General features: G+C 39.8%; 1 protein-coding gene across 1 annotated transcript in view; it reads left to right on the forward strand.

The window, feature by feature from the left end:
* The window catches only part of LOC113527253 (matrix metallopeptidase-21), a 25,388-nt gene extending 7,121 nt beyond the window's left edge, over positions 1 to 18,267 (forward strand). The window contains exons 5-17 of the mRNA XM_034309130.2: positions 1,246 to 1,317; positions 1,812 to 1,886; positions 1,986 to 2,069; positions 2,967 to 3,052; positions 4,918 to 5,016; positions 5,873 to 6,001; positions 9,350 to 9,532; positions 10,726 to 11,440; positions 13,459 to 13,598; positions 14,693 to 14,834; positions 17,332 to 17,589; positions 17,684 to 17,856; positions 17,944 to 18,267. Coding sequence (XP_034165021.2) covers positions 1,246 to 1,317; positions 1,812 to 1,886; positions 1,986 to 2,069; positions 2,967 to 3,052; positions 4,918 to 5,016; positions 5,873 to 6,001; positions 9,350 to 9,532; positions 10,726 to 11,440; positions 13,459 to 13,598; positions 14,693 to 14,834; positions 17,332 to 17,589; positions 17,684 to 17,856; positions 17,944 to 18,252 — 2,465 coding nt within the window. The 3' untranslated portion in view covers positions 18,253 to 18,267. The remainder of the gene's footprint in view (positions 1 to 1,245; positions 1,318 to 1,811; positions 1,887 to 1,985; positions 2,070 to 2,966; positions 3,053 to 4,917; positions 5,017 to 5,872; positions 6,002 to 9,349; positions 9,533 to 10,725; positions 11,441 to 13,458; positions 13,599 to 14,692; positions 14,835 to 17,331; positions 17,590 to 17,683; positions 17,857 to 17,943) is intronic.
* The last annotated feature ends 936 nt before the right edge of the window (positions 18,268 to 19,203 follow it).

The raw sequence follows: 19,203 nt of genomic DNA on the forward strand, positions 1-19,203 counted from the left end.
GCAAAGGGACTGAGAGCCCTACCCAGTAATAGTGTAGTGTTCCTAATAAAGTATAACAGATTGGAAGCAGTAATCGATTTGATGTTCAGATTTTTACTGAATTTTTAAACATGTAAAATGGTCAGATTTAATATACCGAATTTTTTCCCCTCCTTTTCAGTGTTCAATTATTTCTTTTTGTAGACATTAAATAAAAGTATAATTGAATACTGTTTTTATTTTAAAAAGCCGATATCAATATCCGGCTGATATTTTTTTCTTTAAAGACTACTAAGTGGTAAAATTATTTTTAATTGCTTTTTTTTAAGCATGAAGCACTTAAAGAATACAAGAACACTAAAAACACGACTTAAACAAAACTGCAGCTTTGACAAAAATCACAGGTAATATAACACATTGCAAATATTATAAAGTATAAATGTAATAAAATCAATTTTAATAAACTATACATCCAAGTCTCAGCTCCAAAACCAATATTCCAAACTTTTCCTTTTGTTACAGGATCCGCTTAAATTCATTCTGTTTTTTTCCGACATCTAATCCAGCTTTTTTTTTTTTCTGGTATTCACCCGATAATGATCCTGGATATCGGATCTGCGCCATCCCATATACGGTAGAAATGATTTCAAGTATGATGTGATATTTGTCTCATATCTCCCAAAGCCTCAAAGCATGAACTTTAAACACCAAACATGTCTTTGGAGTTAAGGAGATCATTATAAACTGTGAAATTATAATCCTGTCTGAAAGCTTATCATGATTTTAAAACATCTAAAAAGTTTTTTTATACAACAATTGTTATAAAATAATAATAATAGTTATTAATTAATGCAGTAACATTGATTGGCCACTAGGGGTCAGAGATCATCCGATTTTAATCTCAGCCTAAAAATTATATCTTGATATTTAGAGACTTTTTTTGGGTGAATTATGCTTCTATCTTTCTAAAGGGGTTCTGCATGGAACCCTGGCTGATAGAGAAGGTTAGAAGAGTACTCGGAAGAGTACTGATATGTCGCGGAAGTAAGAAAGACGGATTATTTATGCTGACGTAACTATAAATTGTTCCATTTTTGGACATTTTATTATTCAAACTTCACAATTTGTTTAACTATTTAACAATTAGTTTAGCTATTTTTTTTATTCAGGGTGGCTTATAAATGAAGCAGGATCCTCAAACACAGAACCTGACCTTCTGAGTTAATATCATCCCCCCTGAGTGTGTCCTGTTTTGAACGGTTTCAGAGTGGAACACGGTGAAAGAACAGTGGAACGCAAAATCTGTGTATGTGGTGGGGAAAGCGACGGCGTCATTAGGTGAGTGAACCACACACACACACACACACACACACACACACACACACACACATTAATAAGTTTGTTTGGAGTCAGTGTAGTTGCCAAAGTGTTAGTAGTACAGAATAATAATAAATACATATCTAAATTTATATTATAACATTTCCAACCCAACAATATGGGGGGAAAAAAGGGGGAAAAAAGTCTCACAAAAGCACTAGTCGACTTGTAACCAGCTTCCGGTATTTTCTTTTCGGCTGTAATGACGCATCACAGAATCAGTATTAATGTGTGTCCTGTGTGAACGTGCGCTGAGTGTAATAACAGCTCTATAAAGTGAATTACGCAGTCGTAACACTCAGGAAGTTTGTTCAGGAGCTCAGCCACTGACTCTTACACAGAGGTGACATTCACACACTCCTGCTGCCTTTCTCTTTACTGCATTAGCTAATGAGCTGCTAATTAAAATGTGTGTGTGTGTGTGTGTGTGTGTGTGTGTGTGTGTGTGTGTGTAGTTGAGGCTCTGGGTCTGAAGCCCCTCGGCGAACACACAGGCACGGCTGACGTTCTGTCTCAACTCGTCATCGAGAGTAAGGAAAAAAAACACCTTACAGTTTAGTAACATCTAATATGAAGTTATTTAGTGTGTGTGTGTGTGTGTGTGTGTGTGTGTGTGTGTGTGAATGCAGGAGAAAACTCCACGTCTCTGCCTCTGTTCTTTCCCTGCGGCTCTCTGAAGAGAGAAGTGCTGCCTACCACACTGAGACAACACGGTGAGACACCAGAATACCAACACGAGTGTTGAAAAAAGTGTGTGTGTGTGTGTGTGTGTGTGTTCACACTCCTAATTACAGCACAGTGTCTGACTGTGTACTCTTACATGAAGAACATTAGCAGGTTATCTCTCACTTCTCTCTCTCTCTCTCTCTCTCTCTCACACACACTCTTTTCTCTCTCTGTTTCTTTTTAACACACACCTTCTCTGTCTCTCCTTCTCTTCTATTGCTTTCTCTGTCTCTCCCACTGTCTCTACTTTCAATCTCTCTCTCTCTTTCTTTCTCTCTCTTTCTCTGTCTCTCTCTCACACACATACCTTCTCTGTCTCTCCCTGTTTTTGCTTGTTTTCTTCATCTCTCTCTCTCTCTCTCTCATTTTGAATCTCTCTCTCTGTCTCTCTCTCTCCCTCTCTTATACTGCTTTCCATGTATCTCTCACATTCAAACTCTCTCTCTCACACACACACACACACACACACATACACACACACACACACACCTTCTCTGTCTGTCTCTCCCTCTTTTCACTTGTTTTCTCTGTCTCTCTCTCTCTCTGTCTTGATCTATCTCTTGCTGTCTGTCTCTCTGTCTCTCTCTCTCTCTCTGTCTCTGTCTCTCTCTCTCACTTCTTTCCCACTCACTCACTTCTCTCTCTCTGTCTCTTTTTAACACACACCTTCTGTCTCTCCCTCTCTTCTCTTGCTTTCTCTCTCTCTCTCTCTCTCTCTCTCTCTCTCTGTCTCTCTCTCCCTCTTTTCGCTTGTTTTGTCTGTCTCTCTCTCTGTCTCTCTCACTTTGAATCTCTCTCTCTAAATGAGCCAGAACTTCTCATCATCTTCTGGCTATTTTGTTTGTTATTTCATTAAAGAAAATCTTCCACTTCTTTTTCCTCAGGTATTTCTCTGGAGACACTAACAGTCTATGAGACGGCTGAACATCCGGACCTGGAGAAAAACATCACACACTACTTCAGCGAGCAGGTGATGTTCACGCACAGCTTTAACCCTTTAAACACCTGCCTTATTATTCAGATGTTCGCCTTTAAATGCATTATTCAGTAACTACAGTGTAACTACAAGAGTCAGAAACGTTATCCTCTTTCCCTCGAATCTGATCATCACCTCAGGCTCTGTAGATGGAAGTGAAGCTGGAAGTTGACATGATCTCAGAATCTATCATATATTCATCAGAGTATTAATCAATGATTCATGTACGGTATGCAGAATAATTCTGACTCAGCACCTGCAGCTCAAAGCGGCCCTGAAATCAAAATCTGTGTTTCAGAGCTTTTTGTTCCTGGAGATTGAGAATGGAGATTCACATTTTAATTTTATGGTTCGTCACTTAAGGGAAATTGATTCCCTTTTCTGATGTCTGATGTGATTATCGAATTAAATGCTCTCTGTAATGTATATGCCCCGCCCCCGGGGGCGTGTCTAGCTCTACAGTAGCAGCTCGGTAGCAGTAAACATGGTTCATCTATGTGTTTGTAGCAGCATCTTCCTGTACGCTATTCCCTTTTCCAAAAATCGCTTGGTGGAGAATAAACAGGTGGAGTTTATTCATTTGGATGAGGGCGGAGTTTGTGTGAGTTTTACCAGCTTGGAGCTGTTCAGTGTTGGAATGTCGGTACCTCAGACTGAAAGAGAATTATGTCTTTATACAGCATCTCCATCAGTAAGAGTCAGTAATATCATTTTATCCACCACTCAGACGAGGCAGAGATCTCTCAGTGACGACCCTGCAGCTCTCTGTCACCATCCGCGTGGCTGACGCTCAAACACGTACAACGTGACTCTAAAAACACACAGCGTCTCGTCGTCTAGTAGTTGCACACTACAGCCAGTGTTTCCTTTTCGCTCTATTATTTCGTGTCTTGTTTCGCTTTGTGTGTGTGTGTGTGTGTGTGTGTGTCATGTCTTCAGTCCCCACTTTGTGTGGGCTGTTTGCTGTTTACCAGGGCTCAGACAGCAAGCAAGAGCGCGCTCATACATCACACAGCATGGAGGAAACTAACTGTCTAAACACCCTAGGGAAGAGGCGAGTGCCAACCCCTGTACTTATGTTAGTGCTGGAAGACCAGGGGAGTTAGATTTTAATTATTTTGGTTTCATTTTTGTTTCTAGGTGAGTGTGTGTGTGAAAATTGAGGATATGGAAGACAGTTTTGTTATATTTCTTTCTTTCCTTTAGCACTGCTGGAGTCCAACCCCTTTGTTACAAACCCGTTGGTGTCCCTCAATGTACCGCACTAACAGAAAAAAGAAAAACTTAGTAAACTCTGTTATACGACAGTATTGTTGTGGATTCTCCTTTTTGGTTACAAGGTCACACTGGTAAACAACCCATTACTGACCCTGAGTCACCCCTGGGCTCATCTTGGGGTCGTAACAATCGTCATGGTTAAAGTGGACATGTTTGGGTGAAGGTGATGGTGAGAAATCTTCCACAGCTGAAATCACTTCACTGTTCTCCATATTTATCTAGTTCACTAAGCTACTAGGTTAGTTTAGGTTAGGTGAGGGTGTGGCATGGTGCGTCTCAAACGCTATTGGCTGTTGTGTAAATCAGTCAAACTCTCCAACACTTCCTGTTTCAAAAGGAAAAGGACTTTAAAGTGCTTCATATTCTATCTAAAAAAAAAAAAAACCTCAAACCAAGAACTAAGTTGAAAGTAAAATAGTAAAATTCTCAAATAAGAAAAAAGAATACAAATTTATATAATTGTCAGTAACAATAAAAATAGACAGGGTTCTATATAATATAAAAATGGCTACAAGTGCTAATGTATAATTACTGCTCAGTGTACAGTGTTTAACGTGTGCGTGTGTGTGTGTGTGTGTCAGGGAGTGCCAGCCAGCGTTGCATTCTTCAGTCCTTCTGGAGTGAAGTTTTGTCTGGAGCTGGTAAAGAAGCTGGCTGGAGAAAAACTGGACCAGATCAAGGTGATAAATCACACCTGCTATTCTGATTGGTCAGAAGGTGTTGATTCATTTTCTATAACAGCAGCTCTGACAGTCACATGTTTATATCAATGCACTCGTTCTAATACGTTATCGTTTCTATAGTAACAGCTCATTCACAGGGATTTGGACAGACAATGCTCCATATAAACAGATTAAAAACGTGTAATCGTTGATATGGTGAAGTTTCTGGAGTCTCCAGGGTTTTTTTTTGTCTTAAATAACTTCAAAAGAGAGAAAACAACGAGTGTTTATAGCTGCTATAGCGTAAGAACGTGAGAACAAGAACTAACTTGTTTTGTGGACATTCCACGACATTAAATGTAACTATAACTTAAATATAAATATTAAATATAAACTATAACTAACTTAAATGTAACTATGTAACTATAAACAGATAAAAAGTATGACTTCTTGTTTCTTAATAAATAACAAAATGTAGTTGTTGGCACATTGCTGTAGTGTAAGAGGAATAAAACACCTCAGGACGTGCTGTAATAGGAAAATAATCAACAAAGGGTGGATATATTTTTTTGCCCCTGTAGTTTCTGTACACCTTCAATAATAATAATAATAATAATAATAATCCATATTACAATTTTTAAAACATTAAAAATTTTACATTTTTTGCTGATTGCTGCAATAAGATTAGATTATAAATTTGTTAATTTAGAATTATGCTTTGATTTTATGCTTTATTACAAATTGTTAATGTAAAGATTTACATTGGATTAGAGTATTATAAAACTGTATTATGTGTAATTTAGGTTATAAGTATGTTCATTTGGATTGTAACTGTTGGTGTGTGTGTGTGTGTGTGTGTGTGTGTGTGTTGTAGTTCGCCGCTATCGGTCCCACCACGGCCGAGGCTCTACAGGAAGCGGGTGTGAGCGTCAGCTGCTCGGCTCAGAAACCCACACCGCAGCATCTCGCCACAGCCATCACACACAGCCTGAGCGATGACCTCTGACCCCAGGCACAGTCCGTCCAGACACCTGAGCCATCACGCCCAAAGCTGAAAGATATACTATAATATTAAACGTTGAAATTGTAGCGTAACACGTCATATTATTCTGTTTACTACAGTGGAATGTGGTTTAGGACAGAAAAAAAATGTATTTCAAGAGAATTATTAGTCTGTTAAAGCATAAATGAGACACTTTAAAGCCAAGAAAGATCACACAATTTAGACAATATTCAACAAAAGTTGCGAATCAGTTGTAAGCTATACCGAACACACACCACTATTTTATTTGTGAAGTCTTGCCATTTTTTCATCTTAATTTCAGAATTGCACTAAATACAGAAATGTAACTGGAGGACTGGAAGACAGAGAAACCAATATACAACATTGATTTATATAAAATTTAAGATCACAAAAACAGCCCGAAATTGTTTGTATTTTAGTGCATATTTTACTGAACATTTTTATAATTTGTTACAGTTGATACCCTGTGATACCTCCATGCATTTTTACAATAGAATGAATGTTTTCTGTATTTCATTTCTCTGCTGTTAGTTTGATTTTCATCGCGACTCGAGTATTTGATGCACTGAAATGAGTCACTGGGTTACAGCAAATAATTAGGAATGTGTGTGAATGAGTGTTAAGTTCTGTTTGAGATGAAAATGCAAATAAAGGACAGTTTATATTTTCACACTGTTTGTTTTTCTCGCTTAGACAAAGCTGTGAGAGTGACTGCACATGCAGTATGCCGAGTACGGAATAAAACACAACACGGGGTGCCGTTATAGGAAAATAATCAACAATAGGATGGTGTCTTTTATTCCTCTTATACCACAGCATACTTCATGCATTATAATTTTTTTATATTATTATTACAGAAGGTTCAAACGCTCACTGATGCTCCAGAAGGAAAAAACATGCATTAAGAGCCGGGGGGTGAAAACTTTTGAACAGAATGGAGATGTGTACATTTTTCTTATTTTGCCTAAATATCGTATTTTTTGATTTAGTGCTGCCCTTCAGAGGCTACAGAAGATAGTTACATGTTTCCCAGAAGACAAAATAAGTTAAATTCACCCTGATCTTCAAATTCAAAAAGTTTTCACCTCCCAGCTCTTAATGCATGGTTTTTCCTTCTGGAGCATCAGTGAGCGTTTGAACCTTCTGTAATAGTTGCATATGAGTCCCTCAGTTGTCCTCAGTGTGAAAAGATGGATCTCAAAATCATACAGTCATTGTTGGAAAGGGTTCAAATAAACAAAAATGCTGGAAAACCGAAGAATTTGTGGGACCTGAAGGATTTTTCTGAAGAACAGCAGGCAGTTTAACTGTTCAGGACAAACAAGGACTCAAAAACAGTAAACAAAAAAACACAGCTGTGGATCATTCAGGTAACAACACAGTATTAAGAATCAAGGGGATGTAAACTTTTGAACGGGGTCATTTTTATAAATTCAGCTATTATTTTCTCTTGTGGACGATATGTAAACATCTTTTATGTGAAATATCTTATTCAGGTCAGCACTAAATAAACAATAACATGCATTTTGTATGATCGCTCTTATTTTGGTAAAATAATGAAAAATTTGCAGATTCTGAAAGGGGAATGTAAATTTTTGACCTCAACTGTGTATTCAATGTCTGCTAAACAAGTTAGTTCCTGTTTTCACTTTCGTTATAGCAGCTATAAACACTCTGTCTTTTTTTTCTATTTCTTGAAATTAATGATATTAAAAAATAATAATAATAATAATAATAATAATCCAGCTTCTTATTGAAAGACTGCAAAGTGTCTGTCCTGAAGTTTTTCCTATAGTGGAAAATGAAAAAAATTACAGTTTTATGCCAGGCTGTTACAAAGCACTGACACTGGAGACTCCTTCTAAAAGGATAATAAACAGGTCCTTACTGAAAACATCGCCATATCAACAATAATACATGTTTTTAATCCGTTTATGTAGAACGATCACGCAATATAAAAGCGATAACATTAGGAAAAGTGCATTAATATAAATCTCTGATTTGCAGCTATACAATTAATCAACAAAAGTGCAGAATGAAACATGGACCAGTCACAAAGTTACAGAATGATGTGGGGTCTGGAAACCTTTTGCATGCTAATCTAGCTAGCTTACTTACACTAGATATCATTAGTGATTACTACAGCCCTGATTGTAAGGGTATATTTTAGAGGATAAATGTTAAACAAAATCACTATGAATATAAAAATGTAAATCAAAACCTAGAACTAAAATCCCACTTGTGTCAACCTGTGACAAATGTGAGCTAGGTCACTAGCAGTCAGCTAGCCAGCTACATATATTAGCTAATATTAGTGATGTTAATCTAGCTGCCATATTAGCATATTTATGCATATTCATAAATCCTGCTATTTGTAATAAAGGTAAAGGTGTGCCCTTTTCTATTGATTTCTAAAGATGCAGATGTTTCATTTAATTAGAAATACATTTCTAATATTTATAATTTTATTTCTAATGATTTGACATCACATGTTCAGTAGTTAAACATGGCATATCCGTGCAGTTTGGGTAATATATTTTGATTTTCCAGCTTTCATGTAAATATTATGTGAATAAAATGTCATTACTGGTATGCAGGGCCAAATGCACAAGCCATTAATGACTTTTAACTTTCATTTTAAGCAAACTTTGTGTATATGAGTGGGAAATTTTACATTTAAACATGAAAAACATGCACGCGACCTTCACGCACCTGCCTTCCACAGTAGGAGAACCTGAAAAGGTGTATTCACCTGACCAAAAAGAAAGAAAGAAAGAAAAAAACAGAAATAAAGTCATAAAAAGAAAACGTGCTGTTAGCTTTGAGTCAATGCAGCTGGCTTTGCTTGTCAATAAAAGGGAGTGGCACGTGCACGCGCAGGTGCAGGTGCGCTCACAGGTAGGTGTGAGGCGCGTGGCGCTCGTGCGCGCGCGGTAAAGATTTAAAAAAAATAATAAGTTGCTGTGTATATGTAATTTTTTTAATTGGAAAGCTACTGTAAGTAGTTTGTTTTCTTAAAAAATGTGTTGTTATATAGATATCAAGGCTTATTTGAACAGGAGTCAGTATTTTTAAACAATAAAAATGACAGTTTTCACACGCAACCGTTAGGCTGAGGCGTTATGACCGTTACTGTTTGAATTTCTTTTAAACGAACTTCAAAGAGGACGCGCGTGACACCTGCTGCCTATATAACGGCTCCTCTAATGGCCGCCGCTTCACTGTTGAAGGTTCACCCCAGAGTCAACATCATGTCTGATTTTAACGACTAAAACTCGTCTCGGGTTTCTGTAGCTTATTTTAATTCAAGAAACACTACACTGTTAGATCGTCTACCCTTTCAAAAACGTACTAAAAGTAGTGATGTCATCACAGCTGACTGTTTTTGTCTTCATGGCGGTCATGGGCTCGACGGTACCGGAGAAACTGTTCCACAGTCGGGATCACTCGGATGTAGAAATGTCCTCCTCTCACCTGGCCGAGCTCATCACTGATACCAACACTGCTCAGGTGAGAAAGAGAAACACACTACACCTGCTGGAACAATCCAGAAAGGCTCACTTCAGCTGCACATGTACTGTAGTAGAGTAAACCTTCCTACTTGACACTTTAACCCCTAAACAAAAACAAAAGTTGGGTTAGTTCTTAGAAATTTCACACAGTGGCTTAGTGGTCAGCACTGTTACCTCGCACCTCCGGGGTTGGGGGTTCGATTGGTATGATTAGGAGATTGCATGTTCTCCCCGTGCTTCAGGGGTTTCCTCATGGTACTCCGGTTTCCTCCTCCAGTCCAAAGACATGTGTTTTAGGCTCAATGGTATTTCCAAATAGTGTGTGCATAGTATGTGTGTGATTATGCCCTGTGATTGGTTCGCACCCCGTCTTTTCCCCCGAGTCCCCTGGGATAGACTCCAGCCTCCCCCATGACCCTGTGTAGGATAAGCAGTACAGAAAATGGATGGATGGATGGATGAATATTTTGTCTGAGTGACATCATTCATTCAGCCAAAACATAGATTTGAGCATCAATACAGTGGGTCATCCCATTTCTCTTGACTCCGCTTGAAGAAGAAGCCTTTATTATGGATTCATTTTAGATGTAATTGTGCAGTGAAATGAGTATCTTGCCAAAACTGATTATGTGTGAATTCTCTAGCCATCTTAGAGTCGTGATTTTAAAATGAACTGTATTAACCAGACCACACATCTGCACCTTATATTATGTAGAACTGTATAGAATTTTTTGGGCTTCCCACCCTGGGGTTTCTTCTGTCCAGCCAGAGGTTTCCTCTGTCCCAACAAATGTTAACTCCATCAAGTCTGGGGACTTGTCTGTCCAACTGGGGGCTTCCTTGTCTAGCCAGGTGCTTCCTACATTGTGCCCAGCCAGAAGCTACCTCTGTCCAGCCTAAGGCTTCTTCCATCCAGCCTTGGGCTTTTGTTTTTGGGCCTTTGTCCTGTCTGGACCTCTTTCTGTCCAGCCTGAAGTCTCCTCCATCCAGCCTGGGGCTTCTTCCGTATTGTTTGGGGACAATGCACTGTTGGTTTGCAGGCCTGAAGCTGCATACTATAGATTTTTTTTTTTTTTTTTTGTGAAGTCAGTGTGTTCAATTTTTATGATTCTTTTTGTGTTGCAGTTTTTGGAGATTACTGAGTTCAGTTACTGACACAATGAGTTTTGTGTTCTTCCATTCCATCTTTAGCACTTTCTGTTCAAGTATGGGTTCATTAAGCCAGTGAATTGGGAAAGCACCCAAAGCCCTGATGCTGACACACTAACTGATGCTGACATCTTCTCAGAGGACACAGTGTCTCTCGTTCAGGAGGGGAGACTCGCCTCGTCCCGCTCAGGAGACAGTGAAAATCCCCCAGAGTCGCCCGACTTCGTCAGAGCTCTGCTGGAGTTCCAGCGCGTGTCTGGTTTACCAGTTACAGGCGTGTTCGACGACGCCACCAAAGTGGCCATGAACAAACCAAGATGTGGTGTCCCTGACAAGGAAGAGGACCAGATTGAGACCATGGAGACTACCACCGCTGCAGAGGATCTGAATGAATCCGCTGAGATTTTCAACACCACAGCAACACCACAGAGTAACAACACAGACACTGACGTAGTTCAGAACAGCACCTCTGACAAGACCGAGACAGAGAAGCAGCACCACCTACAGACACTGATGCGTAAGACCAGAAGGAGGAAAAGAAGCACCGGTGCATTGTGGGGCCATGCTGCGTTCTCTAAGAGTGTCCTAACATGGCGGCTGATTGGCGAAGGCTACAGCAGCCAGCTCTCGGTGGATGAGCAGCGCTACATCTTCAGGTTGGCCTTTAGGATGTGGAGCGAAGTCTCGCCTCTGCAGTTTGTAGAGGATCTGCATTCGCCGCTGGACGAGATTGACATCAGACTGGGCTTCGGCACAGGTGTTACTCTTCTTCATTATGCTCTGATATATTAACCCAGGCAAGACAAATGGAAAATGGATTTTTAGCACAAGTAAAATTGCACAATCAAAACTTTTTGGAATAAAAAGAGAACATTGAACTTCAACTTTATTAATAAAAAAATAGAAGAATGGAGTATCTGGAAAATTTGTAAGGTTACTTGCAGAAAACTGACAATTATACTGAATAAATTTAGTATTTAGTTTAAACCAGGAGTCGCGAAATAGCAGACCAGGGTCCAAAAGCAGACTCAACAAAGTATTTAAGCAGACTGAACACAGTACTTGAAAAAAAAAAAAAAAACTGTAGCAGAGCCGACTGGCTGTAATTCGGCTAATCTAGTTTCCTGCTTTGGAGCAGATCTTCTGTTACAGCTTAGCCAATCACATGCATTTATTTAAATTATATAATAATCGTCAGGATAGAGACTAGCTACAGCACTAGAGCCGTTAACTCAGAAAAGGGGAGTTTTCACAGACTTTCACAGATTTTCATTTTATTTTATCTGCTCTGGTCAGATTAATGAATTGACCTCCTTCTGGTTAGTTAAAAAAAAAAGTCAGTGACAAAAACAGAATGTTTAAAGACAGTTCGAGAAGTATGCCTTTATTCTCCCCGTATTCTCATAAATTGTCTTACTTATAATCGTTAAACTCATCGTTAATGGTTAAACCATTATTAGGTAGCTGTTGTCACCATTTAGTCATGTGATTCGCTTATTTGCTGGACCTCTGTATGGAAGGAATTTAATGTACCTGACCTTTACAAATTTTAGCTGAAACAATACTGATGAAAACGAAGTCTTGAACGTCAGTCACATTCACCGTTTCAGAAGTTTCAGATAGTCGTATTACTCTCAGGATCAAAACGAGCCGAACATTGTCTCCATATTTAAATCAGTATGCATATTAAAATGTATTGTTCATGTTCATTACAGTATACCAAAAAAGTCATGTTGGGAAATCATTTTAACAGAATTAAAATGGGTCATTTTGACCTGAACAGAAGATGAGGGGCAAATTAACATCCTAATGAGGCCATTAATGAAGCAGCAGGGACTAATAGCATGGCCTCATTTGCATAACTCAAGCTGGTGTCTTGCAGCTTTTATTAATTATTAGCAACATTTGCATGGTTGGGTGAAATATTCCTTTACACAACAGTAGAAGCAGAACTATAAATGTGTAAGACTAATATTTTGTAGTTTTTTCACAAGCGCAATGTACTTTAATATTTGTACATAGTAAATAATTTTAGGTATTATAGAAGCTTAACACAGAAGTCTGTTAATATATTGTTGTTTACTAGCAAGCATTTGCATAATTGTAGTATTACTTCAAAGTAGAATTGATTAGAGCTGGAACAAATATTGCAATAAATGTTTTAGCGAAATGCTGCAGCTGTTATTTGATGAAATTTGGGAATACTTCATTTATAAACCTTCTGCATTATCCAGATTTATTTTCACTTGTAAGGCATCTTTTTGCTCACACATTAACACATTCACCATCGTTCAATGGAACCACTGAAAATATTCACTTTTCAGGAAGAGCATCAATAAAACTAATGGACTTGTTACAAAAAAAAAAAAAATCTGATCAAATTTTTCTAACTGCAATGTTTTTCCAGTTCATAAATACAGTGGAATTCTGTAAAGCTCAATAGATATTCAGCTGAGAGTGTTAAAGGTGTCTACAGGGTTTTGTTCCAACCTGATTTCATTTCACTAATTATCTTTCCTTTGTTCAGGAAGAGAGCTCATTACTGAAATATGATTAAACAGGAATACACTGAATACCTGCATTGTTATCTTTGAATACCCCGACTATAGATTAGTGTCAGGCTGCACGCAGCGAGCATTATTCTACTGTACTATAGCAGCTGTCGAGTCTGCCCCGCTGGAATAACAGCTTACTTCATACGCTTATAATCATATCATCAGATAGTCAGAGGACGAGGATGTACGGTGGATCACAGAGTTGTTCTCTCTCACTAAGGTCGACACTTCGGATGCTCTCAGAGGTTCGATGGTGCTGGAAGGGAGTTTGCTCATGCCTGGTTCCTCGGTGACATCCATTTTGATGATGATGAACATTTCACGGCCCCCAACACAGGAAATGGGATCAGCCTGCTTAAGGTAAAACTCTAAATCTAACCTCAATTTAGCCTCAGTGAAGGAGGTGTGGCGTATGTGCCCTTAATTAACTCCCAGCAAAGGAGGTGTGGCCTATGTACCATTCAGCCCCAGTAAAGAAGGTGTGGCCTAGGTGCCATTCAGCCCCAGTAAAGGAGGTGTGGCCTAGGTGCCATTCAGCCCCAGTAAAGGAGGTGTGGCCTAGGTGCCATTCAGCCCAGTAAAGGAGGTGTGGCCTAGGTGCCATTCAGCCCAAGTAAAGAAGGTGTGGCCTAGGTGCCATTCAGCCCCAGTAAAGGAGGTGTGGCCTAGGTGCCATTCAGCCCAAGTAAAGAAGGTGTGGCCTATGTACCATTCAGCCCCAGTAAAGGAGGTGTGGCCTATGTACCTTTCAGCCCCAGTAAAGGAGGTGTGGCCTATGTACCATTCAGCCCCAGTAAAGGAGGTGTGGCCTATGTACCATTCAGCCCCAGTAAAGGAGGTGTGGCCTATGTACCATTCAGCCCCAGTAAAGGAGGTGTGGCCTATGTACCATTCAGCCCCAGTAAAGAAGGTGTGTCCTATTTGCCAGTCATTCCCAATGTAGGAGGTATGGCTTATGTGCAATTCAGCCCCAGGGAAGGAGGCGTGGCCTGTTCCGTTCAACCATACTGAAGAAGGCATGGCCTATGTGCCCTCAACTAATTCCCATTTACTAAATGCCTATGTAATTCCCAATGTAGGTAGCATGTCCTATGTGCCATTCAGCCCCCAATGAAAAAAGTGTGGCCTAGTTACCAATCATTCCCAATGTAGGAGTCATGGCCTATGTGCCATTCAGCCCCAGTGAGGAAGGTGTGGCCGATGTGTCATTCACCCCTTTGAAACAGATGTGGCTTGTTTGCCAATCATTCCCAAGGTAGGAGATGTGGCCTATGTGCACACTCAGCCCCAGGGAAGGAGGCGTGGCTTATGTTCCATTAATTCCCAGTGAATGAGGTGTGGCCTATGTGCCATTCAGCCACTGTGAAAAGCATGTGCTCTACTTGCCATCATTTCCAATGTAGGAGGTTTGGCCTATTAACCAATCATTCCCAATAATGGCTGTTATTTTTCAGGTAGCTGTGCATGAGATCGGCCACGTGCTGGGCCTTCCTCATATTTACCGCTCAGGATCCATCATGCAGCCCAGCTATCGGCCCCAGGATGACGGCTTTGAGCTCGACTGGCTCGACAGGAAGGCCATTCAGAACCTCTACGGTAAGTAGTATTGACTGAGTGCGACCTGGAGTAGGTGTGTGTGTGCAACACAGCACAAATTTCTAGACCTGGAGGACAAACCCAGCAAAGCTTTGTATTTATACTGCTCATACAGATCTTATCCAATTTATCAGTATTTACATGTGATTAAAGGAAACCTAGTGCTGTATTTTTGTTATTGCTGTCAGACATTAGCGGTTATCTGCCGCTCTGAGGTCACAAGTGGATGTTGTTATTGCTAGCGCCGTTAAAACGGTGTTTAATAGGAGAAAAACAACAAGATTTTCTTTTTCACTCACCATTTTGCAGTGACATTCAATGTTACGCTACTGAGAAATCCAGCACAGAATTAGTGGAGATGTTAGTGGACTCAGAGTCCCAGGATGCAATGCAGCTATACAACATCAGACACTCAGTAAGTTAGCGATTTACAAGATGACGAGTGCAGTGGTATTAGCGTAAACGTTGCAGCTTTGGAAGCTGATCTGTCGGTAAAAACCCAAAGCTAACTATTTTTAGCTAGCTATTTTTTATGTAATAGTCCATTACATTGTGACTAAATAAATTTAAAAAAAAAAGCTCTAATGAGCATTTTATCAGATTCTTCAGAGCATATACTACAAGCAGTATAATTAATGTACGTATTGTTATATATACTGTATATCAACTCTAAAGTGGCTCACAGATTGCTATTATAAATCTCTCCAGATGACAATTCATTAAGGATAATGATCGCTTTGCTGCAGAAAAGGCAAGCGTAAAACATCACGTTCTGCCCAAGCGAGTCCCAGCAGAGCAGCTGCTGTCACATCCATCAGCGTTATAATGGGGTGTGTTTTGGAAGGTTCATTACCGCTGACTGGCCCTCATGTCACTGATCATTTCGGTCCTGAAAGTAAAACTCAGCTATAAAAAGTGCTGTAATGGCTTGTAAATAAAGTCTGTCATTTTCTGCGTAGTCTAAATCAGGAAGTAATGGGAAACAACACCACAGGTACCACTCTATTCTGTGATATTTTTCTGTGTTTATGTTTACAGAATAAAAATAGTTCATTGTTTAGTTCATTGTCAGGCGTGTGTATAAATTTTTATGAAATGATACTGTGCACATCGTGATGTTTGACAGATACATTTAAATTATTGATTAACTGCAGAGAAAAAAATTATAGATTGCAGAATCTTATACTGTAGTTACACAGTTAAGTGCTGTTGAATTCTGGATTGTGATTGGTCAGAAGGTGTGGAGTAATTTTCTAAAACAGCAGCTCTGACAGTAGCGCAGCTACAAATCACAGTTTTATATTAATTATCGCTTCTATAGTAACAGCTCATTCACAGGGACTTGTGTAGCGGACGCTCCACATAAACAGATTAAAAAACTTGTTATTTAAAAAATCGATAGTTGTTGATACGGTGAAGTTTTCTGCAAGGAGCTGTTTATTTAACAGTAATGGAAGGAGTCTCCAGTGTCAGCGCTTTGTAACAGTACGTTTTCCACCACAGGAAAGTCTTCAGGACTTTCTCAGTAACATGACAAGCTGAATTGTTTTTGTCTAATTAACTTCAAGAGAGAGGAAAAACAGAGCCTGGTGAGGGAACGGCTGTTTATAGCTGCTATAACATAAGTGAGAACAGGAATTAACTTCCACAACATTAAATGTATCTATAAACAGATAAAATGCAATACATGTCATTCATTAATAAATTCATGAATTGTTCAAAAGTTTTCACCTCCCAGCTCTTAATGCATGGTTTTTCCTTCTGGAGCATCAGTGAGCGTTTGAACCTTCTGTAATAGTTGCATATGAGTCCCTCAGCTGTCCTCAGTGTGAAAAGATGGATCTCAAAATCATACAGTCATTGTTGGAAAGGGTTCAAATAAACAAAAATGCTGGAAAACCAAAGAATTTGTGGGAGCTGAAGGATTTTTCTGAAGAACAGCAGGCAGTTTAACTGTTCAGGACAAACAAGGGACTCATGAACAACTATCAGTAAACAAAAAAACACAGCTGTGGATCATTCAGGTAACAACACAGTATTAAGAATCAAGGGGATGTAAACTTTTGAACGGGGTCATTTTTATAAATTCAGAGTTTTTATAAACTCTGGAAGTAGGTGTCCTTAGATTAACAGTCTCTTCAAGAAAAGACTTTATAGTTAAAATCAGAGCATTTAGTCATTTAGGTAACAATCCTGCAGGTCAGCATCTATAAGTAACGTTATCTAAAGTAATAAATATATTAACAGTGATCATTGCTGTTCTTTATGTATCATATACACAATTTCTTTCCAGTTAAGAAAAGGAAGTGTATAAAATACAACTACCATGAGCAAGGCCCATAATCTGCTCAGCTCAGTTCTAGTCATTTTGGATAAAAGCATCTGCCAGAAGATTAAATGTAAATATACAGGTTCTGTGTTTAATCTGGTTCTTGAATTGGATTATATTTGAGGTTCAGCCTCGTGCCTATGCTCAGTCTTTCTGTTTCATGTTCAGGAGGGTGCGAGGGTCGGTTCAGCACCGTGTTTGATTGGATCAGAAAGGAGAGAACGGCGTACGGTGAGGTGGTCGTGCGCTTTAACACCTACTTCATGCGCAACAGTTGGTACTGGCTCTACGAAAACCGCAGCAACAGAACTCGTTACGGAGATCCCGTCTCCGTGCAGGTCGGATGGCACGGACTCCCGTCTTCCGGCGTGGACGCCTACGTGCACGTGTGGAGCCACACCACGGACGAAGTGTATTTCTTTAAAGGTAAACTCAAAAAAACAAATGTGACCTACTTAAAGTATAATTGATTTTGTTTATTTATAGTATGATCATGTTGACCGGATGTGTTGTGCTGTAGGAACGCAGTATTGGAGATACGACAGTGAGAACGATCAGGTCTTCTCTGAAGATGCAGACGGCCAGCGTTACCCCCGTCTCATCTCCGAGGGCTTCCCCGGCGTGCCGAGCCCCATCGACACGGCCTACTACGACAGGAGAGACGCTCACATCTACTTCTTCAGAGGTTCCATGGTAAGAGCTAGGAGCTATAATCCTGAGTAATACATGTCCACTACCTCATAAAATACAGTCATATTTTAATGTTGAATTTCCCCCCAGGTTTATAGGTTCAGTGTCCAAGCTAACAAGCTAGCTGCTAAATCTCCTCAGAAAATGACCGAGTTGTTTCCTGCCCTGACTCTGGGAGATCATCCTACGAGTAACCTGGACGCCGCATATTTCTCATACACACACAACACCCTCTTCCTGCTAAAGGGCACCTCCTACTGGAGGGTGGTGGGAAGGAGGGAGCGCAAGATGAAGCGCTCGCTGCCCTACAACAGCCTGCTGCCAAGTCGAGAGGTGCAGCAGCAGTGGTTCGACATCTGCGACGTCCACGCCAGCGCTCTGAAAACTAGCCGCCGGTGACGGAGGGTCAGCGCAAGAGCAAGCACTGTCCATCAGTCAGAGACTGATACTCACACTGCAGTGTAGAAGCTCATAGAAGCGTACAGCTTCTTTAATAGCAATGTTTGGATTTTCCTGTTAACCACAAAGACTTTTACAAAACAGAGGACCCTGATAAAGCCCTCTGGACGAGTGGAAAATGGAAACCCGCATTTTCTTTACCCAGCCGACAAACACCTCCGTTTTTTCCACAACCTAGCTTCTCGGATTGTTTCGGTTCTCCTGATTTAATGATTACTTCCAGTGTGTGATCAAATGCCGACTTTTAATTCTGATTACCTGCCTATTAACAACTGATCTTGTTCCTTACTCCAGAGCTTATCATCTCTCTTGTGTCTGGCTGCCACTCCACAAAATTTTTACAACCTCCTTCCCTCTGGACTCAGGAGCAACCTCCATTTCTGGTTCCTCTGCTTTCCGTTACATTGCCGCTGCTCCTAGCACGTTCCAAACTTTATCATACATGACGACTATGAAACACGGCTAAACCAAACAACGCTGTATTTTTGTCTAAGCAGCACTGCATACTTTTCTGGCTCGGTGCTCCACATTTCCTCTCAGCTGCGCTCTCTTTCAGCTTATAATGCCAACGTGATAAATACTGACAGTTTAAGTGATTTTGTGGAAAGGTTACTCTCAAAATTATCTTTCTAGGAAAAAAGAACAATTAAGGGATTTAGTTTGTTTGTTCTTTTTGTTTTATATATAACTATATCATATATTTACATTTTTCCTTTTATTATTTCACCACTGGATTATTTGTTTTAATATGCTTTAAATTAATACTGTCATACTGTAAGACTATGGCCCTATTCACACCTGTTACATCTGTCTCAAGTATACTGTCGTTCACACCTGGCATTATAAACGCATCTTCAGTGATCGGATTTAATTCATCGTTTCTGCCGGAGG

The sequence above is a fragment of the Pangasianodon hypophthalmus genome, chromosome 12 (assembly GCF_027358585.1).
Source record: "Pangasianodon hypophthalmus isolate fPanHyp1 chromosome 12, fPanHyp1.pri, whole genome shotgun sequence".
In the NCBI taxonomy this organism is placed as follows: domain Eukaryota; kingdom Metazoa; phylum Chordata; class Actinopteri; order Siluriformes; family Pangasiidae; genus Pangasianodon; species Pangasianodon hypophthalmus.